Below are 16,276 nucleotides of genomic sequence, written 5' to 3'. Positions count from 1 at the left end.
GCTGATTTGTATTAATTTTTGGTTTCTTTGTTAAAGCATACAACGTGGCAATGGCGTCCTTTCTTTTGAATTCCTTGTGAATGATTTTAACTTGGCTTCGGGTCAACATGTTAGAGGTTGATACCAACAATTTCATCAAGAGTCCGGGTAAGGAACAGTGATTTAATATGGAAAAGTGTAGTTTTTTTTCTTTGTCTTTGTGCATACGTGGCAATAATGACCATGGGTACGAAATTTAATCGTTTTCTCATGAGTGGTAGTACTCTATATGTACTCTAGTATGTTACTATGTAGGAGTTTTAATTATTGTCTGGTCTGTTTTCGTGGGAGATAAAATCAAGGTGCACATGGGCATGCGCTTTTGCCAACATGTGTTTCAATGTGTAATTTTGTTTGTAGCTTGAAAGCCGGTCCTTTCCCCGGGTCCTTCCTTTCGCCCCTGCACACCTGGCTTTGTCTTCTGGAACGTGCTGGCGCAGCCTGCCCTTGCAGTATTGTTCTTGTGACTCCGTGCTGTTCATCGCGGCTGTGGCGTACCGGTTAGAACGGCTGGCTGGATACGCAACGACGGTCTCGCTGCGTACCATCGCGACTCCTGCCGTCTGCTGCGCGCCACTGGAGCGGCATGTAGCCGCAGTTCTGCTGCCTCTGTAGCAACACGTGTCTCAGGTGTGGTCAACTCTAATTTCTTTTAGTGATCTCTCAAGACTTAAATTAACCTAGCAAGGAACATATAATAGTGGCCTCTTAGATTTGATTTCAAGTGCAAAGTGCTAAGCGTGAAAACAGGACTTCATAGACTTTCTAACGTTTAACGTCTCATTATAGCATAGTTCACCCTAGCATAATTACCATAAGTATGTAAATTCTGTATCAGGCCTACTGCCCGTCATCTATTTATTTAAGGATTGCGATTAAATGTGTAACTGAGCTCAAACAATAGTTTATTTTATCTCATATTAATCCTCTTTTCTTTTGCACGCTTTATGCGTGCTGGCGCCCAATCTTTCTTTAGCTTCATACATTTATCTACTAGGAGATATCTTGGAAACTGCCAGACGTGTATTGTGATAGCAGCGTCGAGACCCACAACCCTGAGAGAACCTAAATAGAGTCTATAGCTTAATATACTGGTTATAATTGGCTACCCAACTGGTGGAGCGACGCTTTCGCTTCTTATAATGTTATCACAGTCGGTGGTTTCTAAGGAAATCTCTCTTAGCTATTTTTTGACCTCGCTAACGCATGCACTTTGCACATCTTTACTTTTGAAACGCCACTCGCTCTGTTTGCTCGCCTACAACCTTACTTAATACTTTGACCTTCTACTTGTCTAACATAATATATAGAAAGACGTATTATTACTTTTACTGAAAACAAGAATCTGTATTTTGTGAAACTGTATAGGAAATTCTCTAAAATTTTAACTACTCTGTACTTAATTTTTGTTTAAATTAATTACTTACTGTGTATGTAAAATAGTCTTACATATAAATACTTACTGTTGGTTCAAAATGAACTCAATTTTCTATGTCAATGAATGTGAAAGAGACCACTATAATTTAAACAATTTTTTTTTTCAAAAGGCACCAAGCGACTGCACTAAAATTAATTTATTTCTTCTTTCTTCAAATTTGTTGGTCGCTGGTAAAATTTCAGGTCTGCACAGATGTTGTTCGTGGTCCTACTTCACATTGTTGTCTCGCCGCCATCTCTGGTTCAATTCGTTCAGGTCTACTCGCTACTTGAAGGTCAAAGTTAGTTCGCTCCATCTCACTTTAATTATTCTTATATTTATTCATTCATTGCTTTTATAGGTCTTGCAATTGAAGGCTAAAGCACTCTATTATTATTACTGATACTCATTGAAAGTGAAACTGCTTTTTTAAAATTCTACCATAAGAACTCTGTACTAAGCCGACAGCTGGTACCTATTCTCATTTAATTTTCTCTAAACACTTCATACTTACATTTAGGAAACTTAATTTTTAAAAGTAACTTAATGCCGCCTTACTCATTCTTTCTTAGTAGTATTAATTTGCAACTACTATAGTTAGGTTTAAGAAACCTAATTTTCTTTCCTATTAGAAGTGATGTTTATAAAGCAAAATGTCACTCAAGTTTCTCTCTGTGTTCTAAACAGGAACATAGTGTACTTAAGTCATATAGACAATACCTATTCTTACCCTGTAGGTATTATTTTATCTCATTTTGTTAAGTCTTATAGTTTTAGAATGTTTTTAGATAGCCAGCACACGAAGCATAGTTTTAATTTTCTTACATAGGTTACTAATGCATCAACAAATAGGTGTATACTCTCTTTTGAAATTGTCTTTTGTTTATGCAATGTTCAACAAAGGAATATTGTCTAGGTATTTTCTCTGTTCTAAAATGAACGCTGTACTTTTGCCTCTCTGCAAAGTACGAATACCTACTCTTGTAAATACTAATTACTTTAAACACTTAGCTTAGGTCTATTACTTGATAACTTTGCTATCTAAATGTTTAATAAACATGGTTGAAAATAAAACAACAAAGCAAGTTATCTGGTTACTTTAATTGTTAGGATCACATACACAAATAGTTTGGCATAGTGCCCACTGTTTGAAAATACATATCTCGGACTTTTTAATTCACCATAACCTAATAAAGTGTCTTAGTTATGTTGAATTTCACACTGGATTTTTCTATGGTATATTGCAGGCAATGAAACTGTTGCTTCTTGACGTCGAGTTTTCGTTGTCGAGGAGGCTTGGCTATGATTTTGTCCTCTGGTGTTCAAGACATCAGCTGGTTTTCTGGATTTTGAGGTCGGTCTAGTGCTCATTAATAAAGTGATGATAAAAAGTGTTTTGTGCAGTGAAAATTGTGGTTGAAAAGTGCAGTTATGTGTTAATTCATGCTCCTCTGAGCATTGGATGGAATTTCGAGCCCATCTGGATCGAAATTTTGATAACATGCTCTCATACAACCTACAATTTTCGATGACAATTGGCGCTTATGACCTTTTGGAATGGGAAGCTCCTACGTAGGACTGGGTGCGTTCCATTTCACATAAAAACTTGATTCAGACTTGAAGTTTTATTTTTTTTCTCGTGTTCTTTATTGTGGAAATTTATTTCATGGTGTGTTCTTACACACATTGACACTGGAAAAGGGGAGACTGGGGTAATTAGTGCCCATCTCTATTTAAAACTGACTCTCGTATGACTGAAATTTAATTTTAATTTGAATATCTGTGTAGGTATGTTCTGCTTGTTGTACACTGCTCTTCTCTCTCTCTCTATGGACAGTGTATGGGGAAATTGCTTCCACTTCTGTTGGAACAAAATCCTGAGGGACATATACTCACGTGACTTAATGTCTTGGTAAAATAGTTACTTTGAATGCTTCTCTTTGTATCTCTGGAAGGGGACGGAAGTCTTCGGTGCATTTCTGCACATATGGTACAAAAGGGGAGAAGGGGGTAAAATGTATCACCGGTCTTGACACTTAAAATAAAAGTAAAAAAATTGTAGTTTCTTTAACTAGGCGTTTATTTGACTGCTAAGTCGCGGTTTATCTACTTTCATGCATTGGATTTTCTCTCACTTACAATCCGTGCATGGGGAGTTCGTGTCATTCTGCTACACGTCTCCATGGAGTCGACAAGGATCGAAAATTTTGTTTTCTTCCTATCTGTACACCACGCTCTGGTGTTACAATAGTTTATTCTTAGCTTTTAGTGCTTGAGGAGTCGGCAAAGGTTGGACGTGCACCCCGCTCAGGTATCCTGTGCTCGCTGCATCACCAATCTTCATCGCTCCCAAACTCACTTAGACTATAGTTTTTTGCATGTTAGAGGTAAACATATTAAACTTCATTATTGGTGCTGCATATGCCTCATGGCATAGCGGAAATAGGCAGTAAGGTATTTAAAAAAAAAATGTCAGTAAAAACATTTTTTTTATCTAAGTTAGGTGGTAATGTTACGGTTCAAAATCGTAACTTGGAACCAATCTCGTTTCGACACTCCTGGCGACATCTAGCGGCGAGATTAGGAATAGTGTTGAGTAGATTAAAACGATAGTCGGGTCGAAGGCGTTTAACGCCATCTGTCGGGGTCTGATAACACCTTTGCATAAACCTGGCAACATTTACTGCAAGGCGTGTTCTCAGATGCTTCGACACATTATTTAAGGTCTTGTTCTGGGAGTATAATTGAAAATAGCGCATACGGATTATTTTCCCATATATTCCATCGTCTTTCTCAAATTATTTTAGACTCATAGTTTGTCAATTGTTTGTTGTTGGTTTTAGTCTGTCTCATTTCAAACATAGACAGAGAGAATCATGCCGTCTTTGTCTTGCACTAGTACCGGCACCCGAAAGAAAGGGATGAATGATTTTTCCAGTTGTCACTGACTGACAGATTGGTTTGACCGACTATAAAGATAATTTCGATGGCCGAGTGTGAATTTGTTTGTCCGCTCTTGATATGGCAACTTAAATACGTGGGGACGTGGAAGGCGTACGATGCTCCGTCACTTTTCAATTCGGCATGGCGTGAAGCGCGAGACATCGACGATTGAGAGTCAATTCTGGTCGAGCGAGCAGCTCTAAAATGCAAATACACTTTGCAGCTTATAACCCGTAGCGAGGTAAGTTTCTTGATGTTTGTTATCGTGAAAGCGCAATTTCTATAGTGCTGATTTGTATTAATTTTTGGTTTCTTTGTTAAAGCATACAACGTGGCAATGGCGTCCTTTCTTTTGAATTCCTTGTGAATGATTTTAACTTGGCTTCGGGTCAACATGTTAGAGGTTGATACCAACAATTTCATCAAGAGTCCGGGTAAGGAACAGTGATTTAATATGGAAAAGTGTAGTTTTTTTTCTTTGTCTTTGTGCATACGTGGCAATAATGACCATGGGTACGAAATTTAATCGTTTTCTCATGAGTGGTAGTACTCTATATGTACTCTAGTATGTTACTATGTAGGAGTTTTAATTATTGTCTGGTCTGTTTTCGTGGGAGATAAAATCAAGGTGCACATGGGCATGCGCTTTTGCCAACATGTGTTTCAATGTGTAATTTTGTTTGTAGCTTGAAAGCCGGTCCTTTCCCCGGGTCCTTCCTTTCGCCCCTGCACACCTGGCTTTGTCTTCTGGAACGTGCTGGCGCAGCCTGCCCTTGCAGTATTGTTCTTGTGACTCCGTGCTGTTCATCGCGGCTGTGGCGTACCGGTTAGAACGGCTGGCTGGATACGCAACGACGGTCTCGCTGCGTACCATCGCGACTCCTGCCGTCTGCTGCGCGCCACTGGAGCGGCATGTAGCCGCAGTTCTGCTGCCTCTGTAGCAACACGTGTCTCAGGTGTGGTCAACTCTAATTTCTTTTAGTGATCTCTCAAGACTTAAATTAACCTAGCAAGGAACATATAATAGTGGCCTCTTAGATTTGATTTCAAGTGCAAAGTGCTAAGCGTGAAAACAGGACTTCATAGACTTTCTAACGTTTAACGTCTCATTATAGCATAGTTCACCCTAGCATAATTACCATAAGTATGTAAATTCTGTATCAGGCCTACTGCCCGTCATCTATTTATTTAAGGATTGTGATTAAATGTGTAACTGAGCTCAAACAATAGTTTATTTTATCTCATATTAATCCTCTTTTCTTTTGCACGCTTTATGCGTGCTGGCGCCCAATCTTTCTTTAGCTTCATACATTTATCTACTAGGAGATATCTTGGAAACTGCCAGACGTGTATTGTGATAGCAGCGTCGAGACCCACAACCCTGAGAGAACCTAAATAGAGTCTATAGCTTAATATACTGGTTACACATCAGCATCTACTGTTTAGTTAGATACCTGTCTAACTTTGGATAGATAAGCTAAAAATATATTTTTTTTTTTTAACCTACACAGTCAAACACATTAACAGGAATCTACTTAAGTAATTGATGTTTTTTTGTCACATGTCTTTTTAGAGTATTCATTACTGTTTGTAAGTACTCGTACGCCATCAATTTGTTGTTCCTAGGAAGAGATTTTTACATATCAGTTCTTAATTTTTTATAAAGTAGTAATAGGTAACTTTAAATATGTCGTGCTTGTAATGTGTTGTACTTATTCTTATTTATTACTGAGAATAAAGAGAATTACGTATAAACAAGAAATGATTGCCTGTTGTAGGTTCTTATAGTAAAATAATTATGTTTTGCACTAAAAGAAAAGTAAACCCCAAGGACTCCAGATAAACTGGGAAGAGGGTCAAGAGGGACAGGCAAAGAGGAAAACTGAAAGAAAAGTAGACAGTTTCGAATTCGCATTTCAAATTTTACTTTTCCTTTAGTAGAAGTATCATTTTTCATTTCAATAATATTGCTTAATAACGTACTGCTTTACAAAGAGCTAATTACAGTGTTATAAAGAAGCCTCAATGTTATCTAGTCTCAGTTTTAAATGTTATAAAAATAGGTCCTAAGAATTAATAAAATATCACGTCACTCGTTTTACACAATCGCCTTTACAACGATTATAAATACAAGACCATACAGAATACGTTTGGTAATTAAAAAAATATAATTACATTATCTACATTTTTTCAAAAGGATGATTTCTGAAAAGATTGTTCTTAGGTGTCTTTATTTTTCAGGCTTAATATCTAGATGAGGTAATCTTAATTAATAACATCATAAGCTCCGTCTACAACACGGCTTTAATATTATTCATTCTGCGAATAATTAAACTATGCCATATTGATTTCCATAAGACGTCGTACACGTCTAAGAAGCACACATTTAAGGCACATTCGGATTTCGAAAATAAGATTGTAATCACAGCGCGTTCCGCTTGCACTGAAAGGATGCACTAAGATTGTAAAAATCTGAATACGTTCTTAAGTGTTGATGATATGGAGACGTATTGTTTGCGTAATGGGGGGGGGCATGCGCCACCACATGGTAGTTTTAACACTCGCATTAAAGCTACCATGCGGGTAATACCTATTAGGAATACAGCTATTTTAGGAAAACAAAACGAGCATGAAAGTTCACTGATATAGACGGACTGCGTATGACTAAGGAATCATTATTAAAACGTTGTCTTAATCAGTGTTTGGTATTATTTTTGGTAAGTTCCGAGGTAGGTGTTGCAGCTTGGGCAGTAGTGGTCGGCATTCCTACAGGAATCCATGCAATAAGGCACGCACACGCAAGGCCAGCAACTGCAAAATAAAAATAAAAATATGAATTTAAATTAAAGCTTGTATATAAATAGAAAATAAAGGACTACTGGAGTGAAATATATATTACATATAAAATAAAACTATGAAAACGGATTATATCGCGTATATTGAATTTATAATACATCCCGACGTTTCGAACTCTTTACAGCGTTCGTGGTCAACGGGTGACTGAGGAAAAATTACAAAATGCAAAAATACCCACATACTAAAATAATGAACAATCATAGACTACAAACTTTAAGGCTGGTTGTACATGCAAAATCGGTTCATAAGGCGGTTTTTTTTTTTTTTTTTTTTTTTTTTTTTTTTTTTTTTTTTTTTTTTTTTTTTTTTTTTTTTTTATCGCGTATATATATATATCTTTACTTGAAAAATAATTATAGTGTATAACTAGCCTTATGAACCGATTTTGCATGTACAACCAGCCTTAAAGTTTGTAGTCTATGATTGTTCATTATTTTAGTATGTGGGTATTTTTGCATTTTGTAATTTTTCCTCAGTCACCCGTTGACCACGAACGCTGTAAAGAGTTCGAAACGTCGGGATGTATTATAAATTCAATATACGCGATATAATCCGTTTTCATAGTTTTATTTCATGAGTAACTATCGCGGTAACCGAAGACAATATTATATATTACATATAGTTGAAAATATTATAGTTTATCATGCTAATATACTACAATTTCATTTCAGCCTCAGGATTTGACATGTCACAGACTTTGTGATGACCAGGACACAGGCACTTTGCACGACACAATTACCGTATGTTTAAGTAGTCCAAGCCAGAGTTATTTGCGGATTAGTTGATAATATAACTTTAACAGTTTGAGATATTTGTACCTTTTTTGCAACATAAGACAAGGTAGGATTCCGTCTTTATGTAAGAACGCTGTATGTTCCCAGTAATTTATATTTTTTTTTCTTATTTTAAACTCGTGTTTTTCTGCTTTCTGGTTGTCTTTTAATTCATTAACGTATCCGCAACATTTCAAAACTACGAAAACTAATAATTCTTAATATAATATTAACATTTTCACAAGTTTCTTTAGCCTGATCGAATTTTCCAAGGCTATTGGTGCAAAGAGGTTTAACTCCGTCATTGTTTAAAGCTTGTTATCATGCAAACGAATTATAGAATTGACAACCATTGTGGTATCTATCATACTTATATACTATAGCGATTTTAATTTAAGTAAACAAAGAAAATGAAACCACCCGTGACAAAAATTATACATATACTTTATATCACCAGAAAAAAACTTACTTCAAAAAATATATACCTAAGTACCTAATATGTATATAATTACAGACAGACAAATCTTAAAAGAGCTTATTAAGATATGGATTGTTCATGTGGTCAAACACAACAGCTTACAGGAACAAACACAGTAGCAAGGCGATGACGTGTGTCTTTGTGGTTGCTTTGTGATCCACCCGTGTCACAATAGAGGCGCGGCATGACGGGCAGGTGAGGTTGGTGGGTTGAGGACCGACTGGGGCAATGTTCATGTTGGATCTGCAGGAAAATGAACCCAATTTTAATAAATCCAAAGTGGGTAAGCAAAAGTACTGCTTTGAAAGAACTTTGTATTTTATTTTGGGTAGAAATAGTTTATATAGTTATTTTAAATTAAGAAGAAAGCGGACGACCGCTGTTCTAGATAGTACTATGTTGTGTGAAAGCTCTTGTTAAGACGAATCAAACGAGCCCAAACACAAAGTGGCTTAGTTACATGGTTCATTGGTACCAGTGGTCACTGGTACACCACCTTCCAGCTCCATCGTCAGACCCTGAGTACTATCTTGTGTGAAAGATCTTGTTGAGACGAATCAAACGAGCCCAAACACGAAGTGGTTTAGTTACATGGCTGATTGGTACCGGTGACCATCCATCATCGGACCTATATACATATTCTGACATGTCATCAAAAGCATTTGTAGTTAGCCATTTTTTAAATTAGTACCTATAAAATGTCAGGTCGTTTCAAACAATTTTAATGCTGTCCGGTAGTTGTTATATTACTACACTATTGCTATACTATAAAACCAAACCTACATACTAGGATCAGAGTTTCTTAGTCGCAGTTTACACGCACACAGTATAGCGTTTCACACCGCGCCTGCAGCACACAACGATAAAAAAACCTCGTCATCGTCGCCAGTGTAAAAACGTTCGGGGCCGACCGACATACGTCCTACCTCTACAAGCTCTACCGCAGTACAGAGGTCGCGAGCGCGCGTATCGGTGATATTCGACTAGTTTTGAAAAAATATAGTAGAATTTTATAAACACTTATGTATACCACCAGTATAAGCAAACGTTTCAAATTGCTTGAGTATGAAAATGACTTCGATATTAAGTAGATTTTCGTACGAATTTACATTTGTTTTGAAGAGAAAATTGAATTTATTTTTCTTTGATTTTCTCTTTCTCAAAGGCATGTAGGAAAAATATCAATCGATATTAGAAACTTCTCAAAATTTACATATAAGAGCTCACAAGTCAGTGCTTCCGCGATTTTTTGAAAACGACCATAAAAAAAAACTACTAATTTAATTAGTCCTTTTTCTAATATTTAAAACGATATTCCTAAAGATAAGTAGACACTTACTGGAATAAGTACTCTTTGTTTCTAATAATGAGCGTAAAGTCCTGAATTTCGTGGAGGAATATTATCAATTTTAGATTATTTCGACTTTTCTTGTAAGAGCGCTCTATGTTATTTTAGATGTTTTACTATTGATGCAGATTTTTTACTATGTTTGCATTATATAATTTAGTATTTACATCGTATCCACTAAATAATTAGAAATAAATACGCGGCCTATGTGACTCACAACTGTAGTACAGGAAGTATAACATATTTTCCGACCAATTTTTATTGTCCGACTTGCCAATTAGTAATGCAACTATAAAAAAAATCGAATGAAGAAGGGATTTTCACTCATAATTTTACAACAGCTAATATGGGAATGGGAATGGGAATAGAATGGGAAAGTACTTACTTACTTACTTACTTTATATAAATTCTAACTTATTTTTCCAGCTTGGTCTTATTGGCATATACCTAAGACAGACTAAGACATCTGGACCAGGAGTCGTAGCACGGTACGCTTATCACCATGCCTGTCACGTTCTAATAAGTATGTGAGTGCGAAAGTGACGGACTTAGTGATAGGGGAAACCATGCTGCGCGGGCTGGATTCATTATATTATTACCTATAAAACTTGCTTGCCATACCTTACATAATTATGTAGATAAGCTAATATCAGGTGTACTTTTTAGGGTTCCGTACTCAAAGGGTAAAACGGGACCCTATTACTAAGACTTCGCTCGCTGTCTGTCTGTCTGTCTGTCCGTCTGCCACCAGGCTGTATCTCATGAACCGTGATAGCTAGACATTTGGAATTTTCACAGATGATGTATTTCTGTTGCCTCTATAACAACAAATACTAAAAACAGAACAAAATAAATATTTAATTGGGGCAATTACCCATACAACAAACGTGATTTTTTTTGCGTAATGGTACGGAACCCTTCGTGCGCGAGTCCGACTCGCACTTGGCCGGTTTTTTTATTTCACCTGGCCAAGCCAAGAAGTTCATCTGCTATTTATTAAGCTTTACTACACTGATATGCCTGATTTGAGATACAGTTACCTACTTATACCACAGAAAATTATTATGCATCCCAAGATTGCCAGGTTTAGTTCAATCTCTGACCCTAACAGAGATTGAACTAAACCTGGTATTAAACCATATATGTATTTATTTATATGGCCGAGCACTACTTATTAGCTACGTGGATCACACATCATTTATAAGACACTATAACTGTATAATAATAATTTAGTTTTTTTTTCGTGATTGATTAAAGTTGTTTATTGTAAGAGTTCAAGGCCTAACTCCAATGTAACAATGTACATAATTTTACTAGAGATTATGACGATTAATAAGACGTTCGTTTCCATCCAAAACGCTCAACTTTGTTCTGGGCCCAAATGCCTAACAACATCGACGATCTCTTTTAAATTTATGTTATAAAAAACAGTACTTACCATAATATATTGTAGTATTATTAATTACCTTCTATAAGTTATTTAAGTTACAAAACTAGAGACCCCAAATGCAAAAAAAAATCCTTATAAATCCTAAATCTGCGAACGGATTCTTTTTATGTTTTGAAGTCTTACTCCCTATATGGGCTTACTATCGAATGCTGTCGAAAAAAGGGGGGTATCAAAGTAATCACCACTAGTTTTTTTTTTCAAGAGATTAATTAATAATAAATAAAAAATATTAATGAATCCATAGAGGAGCAATAACCGATATTGTCATTTTCTTATTTTTTTTTAGATTCCATATTCGGGGAGATAAATACATATTAATTTTGAAATTGATCAAAGTAGCCCATTCCACGGTAGTTAACTAAGTGGTATAAAATCATTATAAAATCGTAAAAATTTGAAAGCTGGGTATAGAAATATGTACCTACCTACAAAATCCATCAGGATATTCGAGTACCTGTCGGATAGTGTGGATTATTTCTAATATATAATTACAATAACAGTACCTGCCATGGGGTAGTTCAGTGTCGGTTTTGCATACAATGGAGAGTAGGTAACAGAATAGATTATTACGCCCGACTATCCCGCTAGCTTTTACAACATTCTCATCGCTTTAAGAATGTTTTAGTCTTTATTTTATTTTGAAGGCATTATCTTCAACTAAAATAAGTGTTGCCTCCCGCTCTTCCTCTTAGCGCTTTCCTGATTCTACACTAAAGAAGCCAGGAAACTAAATTCTGGCCATTTGATCTTCCAAACCAAACTAGATCAGATCAATTTACTCAAGATATTTTTATTTACCTAATTAGGAGCTGGCGGAAAGGCATTTTTTTAGGCTTCTGGGTGGCTACAGGATAAAAGTACGTTGGCAGCGAAATCGCAAAGGCGCGGTTTGGGCGCGGTTAATTACCTAACTAATGCCATAATTATTATTGTGACAGTTACCTACTGCTACAATATGTATTTTGCATTATTATGACAGAGTAGATAAATACCTACCACTGGTATCTTTTTAACCTTGTTTCCAGCGCGGCGCGTAGGCAAACAAGAAGATGACTTTATTTGTGTTTCGATTAAATATCTTTTATTATTAAAAGCAAAGATAGATATAACTCCGTAATAGATGGATACAGTCTAAGGAAAAAACGTGCCTCGAAAATCAAGAAAATTTGATTCTCGATCAGAGGGCGCCACTAGTTTTGGTCTACTCTCGTATAGAGGGCGCTGACAGTTTCGTTTGTTATTTATAATTTTTACGCACATCAGTGAAAGAACATGGGTCAAAATCATATAAAAAAACTTAATACAAATAAAAAAATCATTTATCCATATTTAAATACATTTTAACGTATTTTTATAAATCTTCATTTTTAGTTTTAACATATGTCGATAGATGGCAGTGAATTTACAGCGGTTACATTTACTATGACAGTACCGCTCTATCTTATTATATCCTCATTGTTAAAAGTAAAAATATTAATATACTACAAATGTACCGCAAGTCACATATTTTGTAGATCACTACCATAATGATTATTATACAGTGTGGAAAGATAGGCGGGGCCTGGAGGGAAACTACCTTAAATCCTTAAGCTGGCTCATTTTACTTAAAGGAGACATCCCTTTATTTTTAAAAAGAAACAAATCTGCATTTAAAGATTTTCTAAAACTCGCTTGCCTCGCTCTGGACTCGAACCAACTAAAATGAAAAAAAAAAAACAAACACCCTATTTTATGATACTAATCGATAGTATTATTATTCAGGATAAAATTTCTCTAACAAACATTGGTTACTGTTCACTTTCAACAAGTAAAAGACACGTAACAGTTCTCTTATCTCTCTAACATTCAAGGACTTCGTATGAAGTACACGCTTGCTAATTTATCGCAAAGTACCTTGTATGAAATCTTCGATAAGAAAATCGTTTAAAGGTAGTAATACCTCTAAACTTGCTATGAAACCGTTCAAGAGCTAAGGGTTGCGGTAGAAAATGTTATTAGGGGCATACACCACAACACTTTGCTGAAGGCTACAAGAAATAAATTTCAACGGCGACTAATTTTGTGTAGCCGGAAGGAGGGGGCTCATTTCGAACAATTTATCAGTTAAATTATTTAAGTGTAGCATATTGACAGTAAAATAAAGTTAATGTTAGATTTAACGATCATTTTTATTTTTAAGACCAAATGTTTGTTCGAGAAATTTTATCCTGAACAATAATAGTATCGATTAGTATAATAAAATAGGGTGTTTTTTTATTTTATTTTAGTTGGTTCAAGTCCCGGGCGAGGCAAGCGAGTTTTAGAAAATCTTTGAATGCAGTTTTGTTTCTTTTTAAAAATAAAGGAATGTCTCCTTTAAGTAAAATGAGCAAGCTTAAGGATTTAAGGTAGTTTCCCTCCAGGGCCCGACTTATCTTTCCACACTGTATTATAAAGCTAGAAGTTACGAGTTTACTGTATCCCGCTCTTTCTAACAACTTTACTTGTTAGACAGAGAGGGCTACTGCGTTCCTAGAAATGCGATGGTCGGTCGCTATGACAAAGGGCCAGATGCATGATTTTTTTTAGTACATCGTTGTCAATGGGCTCCCTTACCTTAGTTTCAGAAATTAATTATTTTGTCACCGCACTAGCTTGGAGCGACGCTTTTTAATTCCTTGAAAATATTGGGACGTCGAATAGTAAAATTTTGTGTTCGGCAGCCGAGTGATTTCCACCAAGTTTGCTCACCTCTCGTGCCTTGAAACAGTTGAAAACCTCGCAATGCTTAAGATTCAATTTTTCGGAATCTTTCGTTTGCTCGGATCTCAATATTAACACAACGAAAGCTTTTTATTCATAACTAAATGCTTCTTCATAACGAAACAACTATTACGAGTTATTCATCCCAATACCTACTTCATTTTACGATTCACACGTGTTTAGTGTTTACGTAGGTACTTAATATTGTACCTACTCATGTGTCAGGTAGGTATTCAATGGATCGATACACTAAAAAACGCAACCACAAAAACTATGGTAACCCAATACAATAGGTACAATCATAACATAACCTAAAACAACATCATTAGATATCAGTATACAAGCATTGACTGTCTCCGGAGTGTCTCGTCAGCCAAGGTCACTTGTCTTATTGCCGGCTTTCCACATTTGCTTATTTTTTTATTTAAAATTTGTCGTAAATAGGTAGCTATAATTCCTTGATCCATTTTTAAGGTAGTCCAAGTAGGTAGGCAACTACCTACCTACTTACTTTTACAAACTTTAAAGGCAACAGTCATATTGTGACAGCTTAATAAAAAAGTTAAGTATAAATTTATGTAAATTAAAATGTATTTTAATGAGTATATTTCAATGAACAGCAAACCTAGTGGCTAATTTAAATGATTTTGTTAACACATGATATAAGATGAAGTTTCTGGTAGCAAACCTAGTACCAAATTTAAATGATTTTGTTAACATATACATGTGTATATCATGATAATCATGATGAAGTTTTCTTAAATTACATGCCATCTTAGGTAAATCTACCGTTCGGCGGCTAATTGCACAAAACGCTCGGACATCTTAAAATAGTGCTATGTCTAACTAACCTATATGCCAATTCACAATCAAATAATACTCATACTATTGTTTCAAAAAACTGGCATCATTCCCGTAAGTACCTAAATGATAAACATAACATAAGTCACCACTACGCCACCGAACAACCGAATAGAAAATTAAATAAATAAATAAATATTATAGGACATTCTTACACAGATTGACTAAGTCCCAAGGTAAGCCCAAGGAGGCTTGTGTTATGGGTACTCAGACAACGACATATATATGTAATATATAAATACTTAAATAAATAGAAAACACCCAAGACTTAGGAACAAATATCTGTGCATGCTAATAACACAAATAAATGCCCTTACCGGGATTCGAACCCAGGACCATCGACTTCACAGGCAGAGTCACTACCCACCCACTAGGCCAGACCGGTCGTCAAAAATAATAAAATTAACTAACCTGGTATACGGGCTGTCACTACAAAAACACTATTACCTACTTAATGCCACAGAACAGAACGGGCGCGCGCGCGCTCGTGATGGTGATTTGAGACTAGCGGTAAGCCGGTGTCGTGCTGTATGTAGGCCATTGTAGGCCTGCGTAGCCCCCAAAGAGATGCCCGATGAGTATGACTCATCATTGACTTAGCCGTTATAATACTAGCCAAATAGACACAATATCTATTATTCGTCTTAAATTTTCAATCTCGGTTATCATATTTTGTTTGCGCGCACATGGTATTTGGCTACACCAAAGAAAATATATAGGATAGAGGGATACTGTCATAGTAAATTTTGTAGTCACAGTAAATTTACTGCCATCTGTCGACACACGATTAAAACTAAAAAAAATTTTTTTTAAATATATATATGATATACATATATATATTATGGATAAATGTTTTTTTTATTTGTATTTATTATTTTTATAATAATATGTTTTTCAGTGATATAATTGTGTTAAAATTGTTAAATGACAAATGAAACCGTCAACGCCATCTAGCCGAGAATATGCTAAAGGTTGGTATTGGTGGTAGCGCCATCTGTGCGAGAATCAAATGTTATTGTTTTCTGAGGCACGTTTTTTCCTTAGACTGTATCATCTTATACGGAGTTACATAGGTCTTTGGCTATATAATACCAATAAGAGATCACGTGGTTATAGTTGAAACAAAGGAATAATTAGGTTAAGGCCCCGTGTGTTCTTCTCACTCTCACTGGGCTGTGCGTTACCGGAATCACGGGTATCATTGAATAGTCATTTTCAGGGTTCCGTACCCAAAGGGTAAAAACGGGACCCTATTACTAAGACTCCTGTGTCCATCTGTCCGTCTGTCTGTCACCAGGCTTTATCTCATGAGCTGTGATAGCTAGACAGTTGAAATTTTCACATACAAATGATGTATTTCTGTTGCCGC

The 16,276-nt window shown here is 35.9% G+C and overlaps 2 protein-coding genes across 2 annotated transcripts in view; one reads left to right on the top strand and one right to left on the bottom strand.

The window, feature by feature from the left end:
• The window catches only part of LOC134741688 (GDP-fucose transporter 1), a 268,676-nt gene that overhangs the window by 64,749 nt on the left and 187,651 nt on the right, over positions 1-16,276 (top strand). The gene's annotated exons all lie outside the window — the stretch shown is intronic.
• LOC134741446 (lipopolysaccharide-induced tumor necrosis factor-alpha factor homolog) lies at positions 7,101-15,457 on the bottom strand. Its single transcript, XM_063674224.1, has 3 exons — positions 15,319-15,457; positions 8,609-8,749; positions 7,101-7,210 (listed from the first exon to the last, which is right to left on the bottom strand). Exons 2-3 carry the CDS (start codon positions 8,740-8,742, stop codon positions 7,108-7,110), a joined length of 237 nt encoding a protein of 78 aa, XP_063530294.1. The 5' UTR covers positions 8,743-8,749; positions 15,319-15,457; the 3' UTR covers positions 7,101-7,107.

The sequence above is a fragment of the Cydia strobilella genome, chromosome 5 (assembly GCF_947568885.1).
Source record: "Cydia strobilella chromosome 5, ilCydStro3.1, whole genome shotgun sequence".
In the NCBI taxonomy this organism is placed as follows: Eukaryota; Metazoa; Arthropoda; class Insecta; order Lepidoptera; family Tortricidae; genus Cydia; species Cydia strobilella.
The sequence above is the reverse complement of the archived record's forward strand: the minus strand, read 5'-3'. Positions and strand labels throughout refer to the sequence as shown.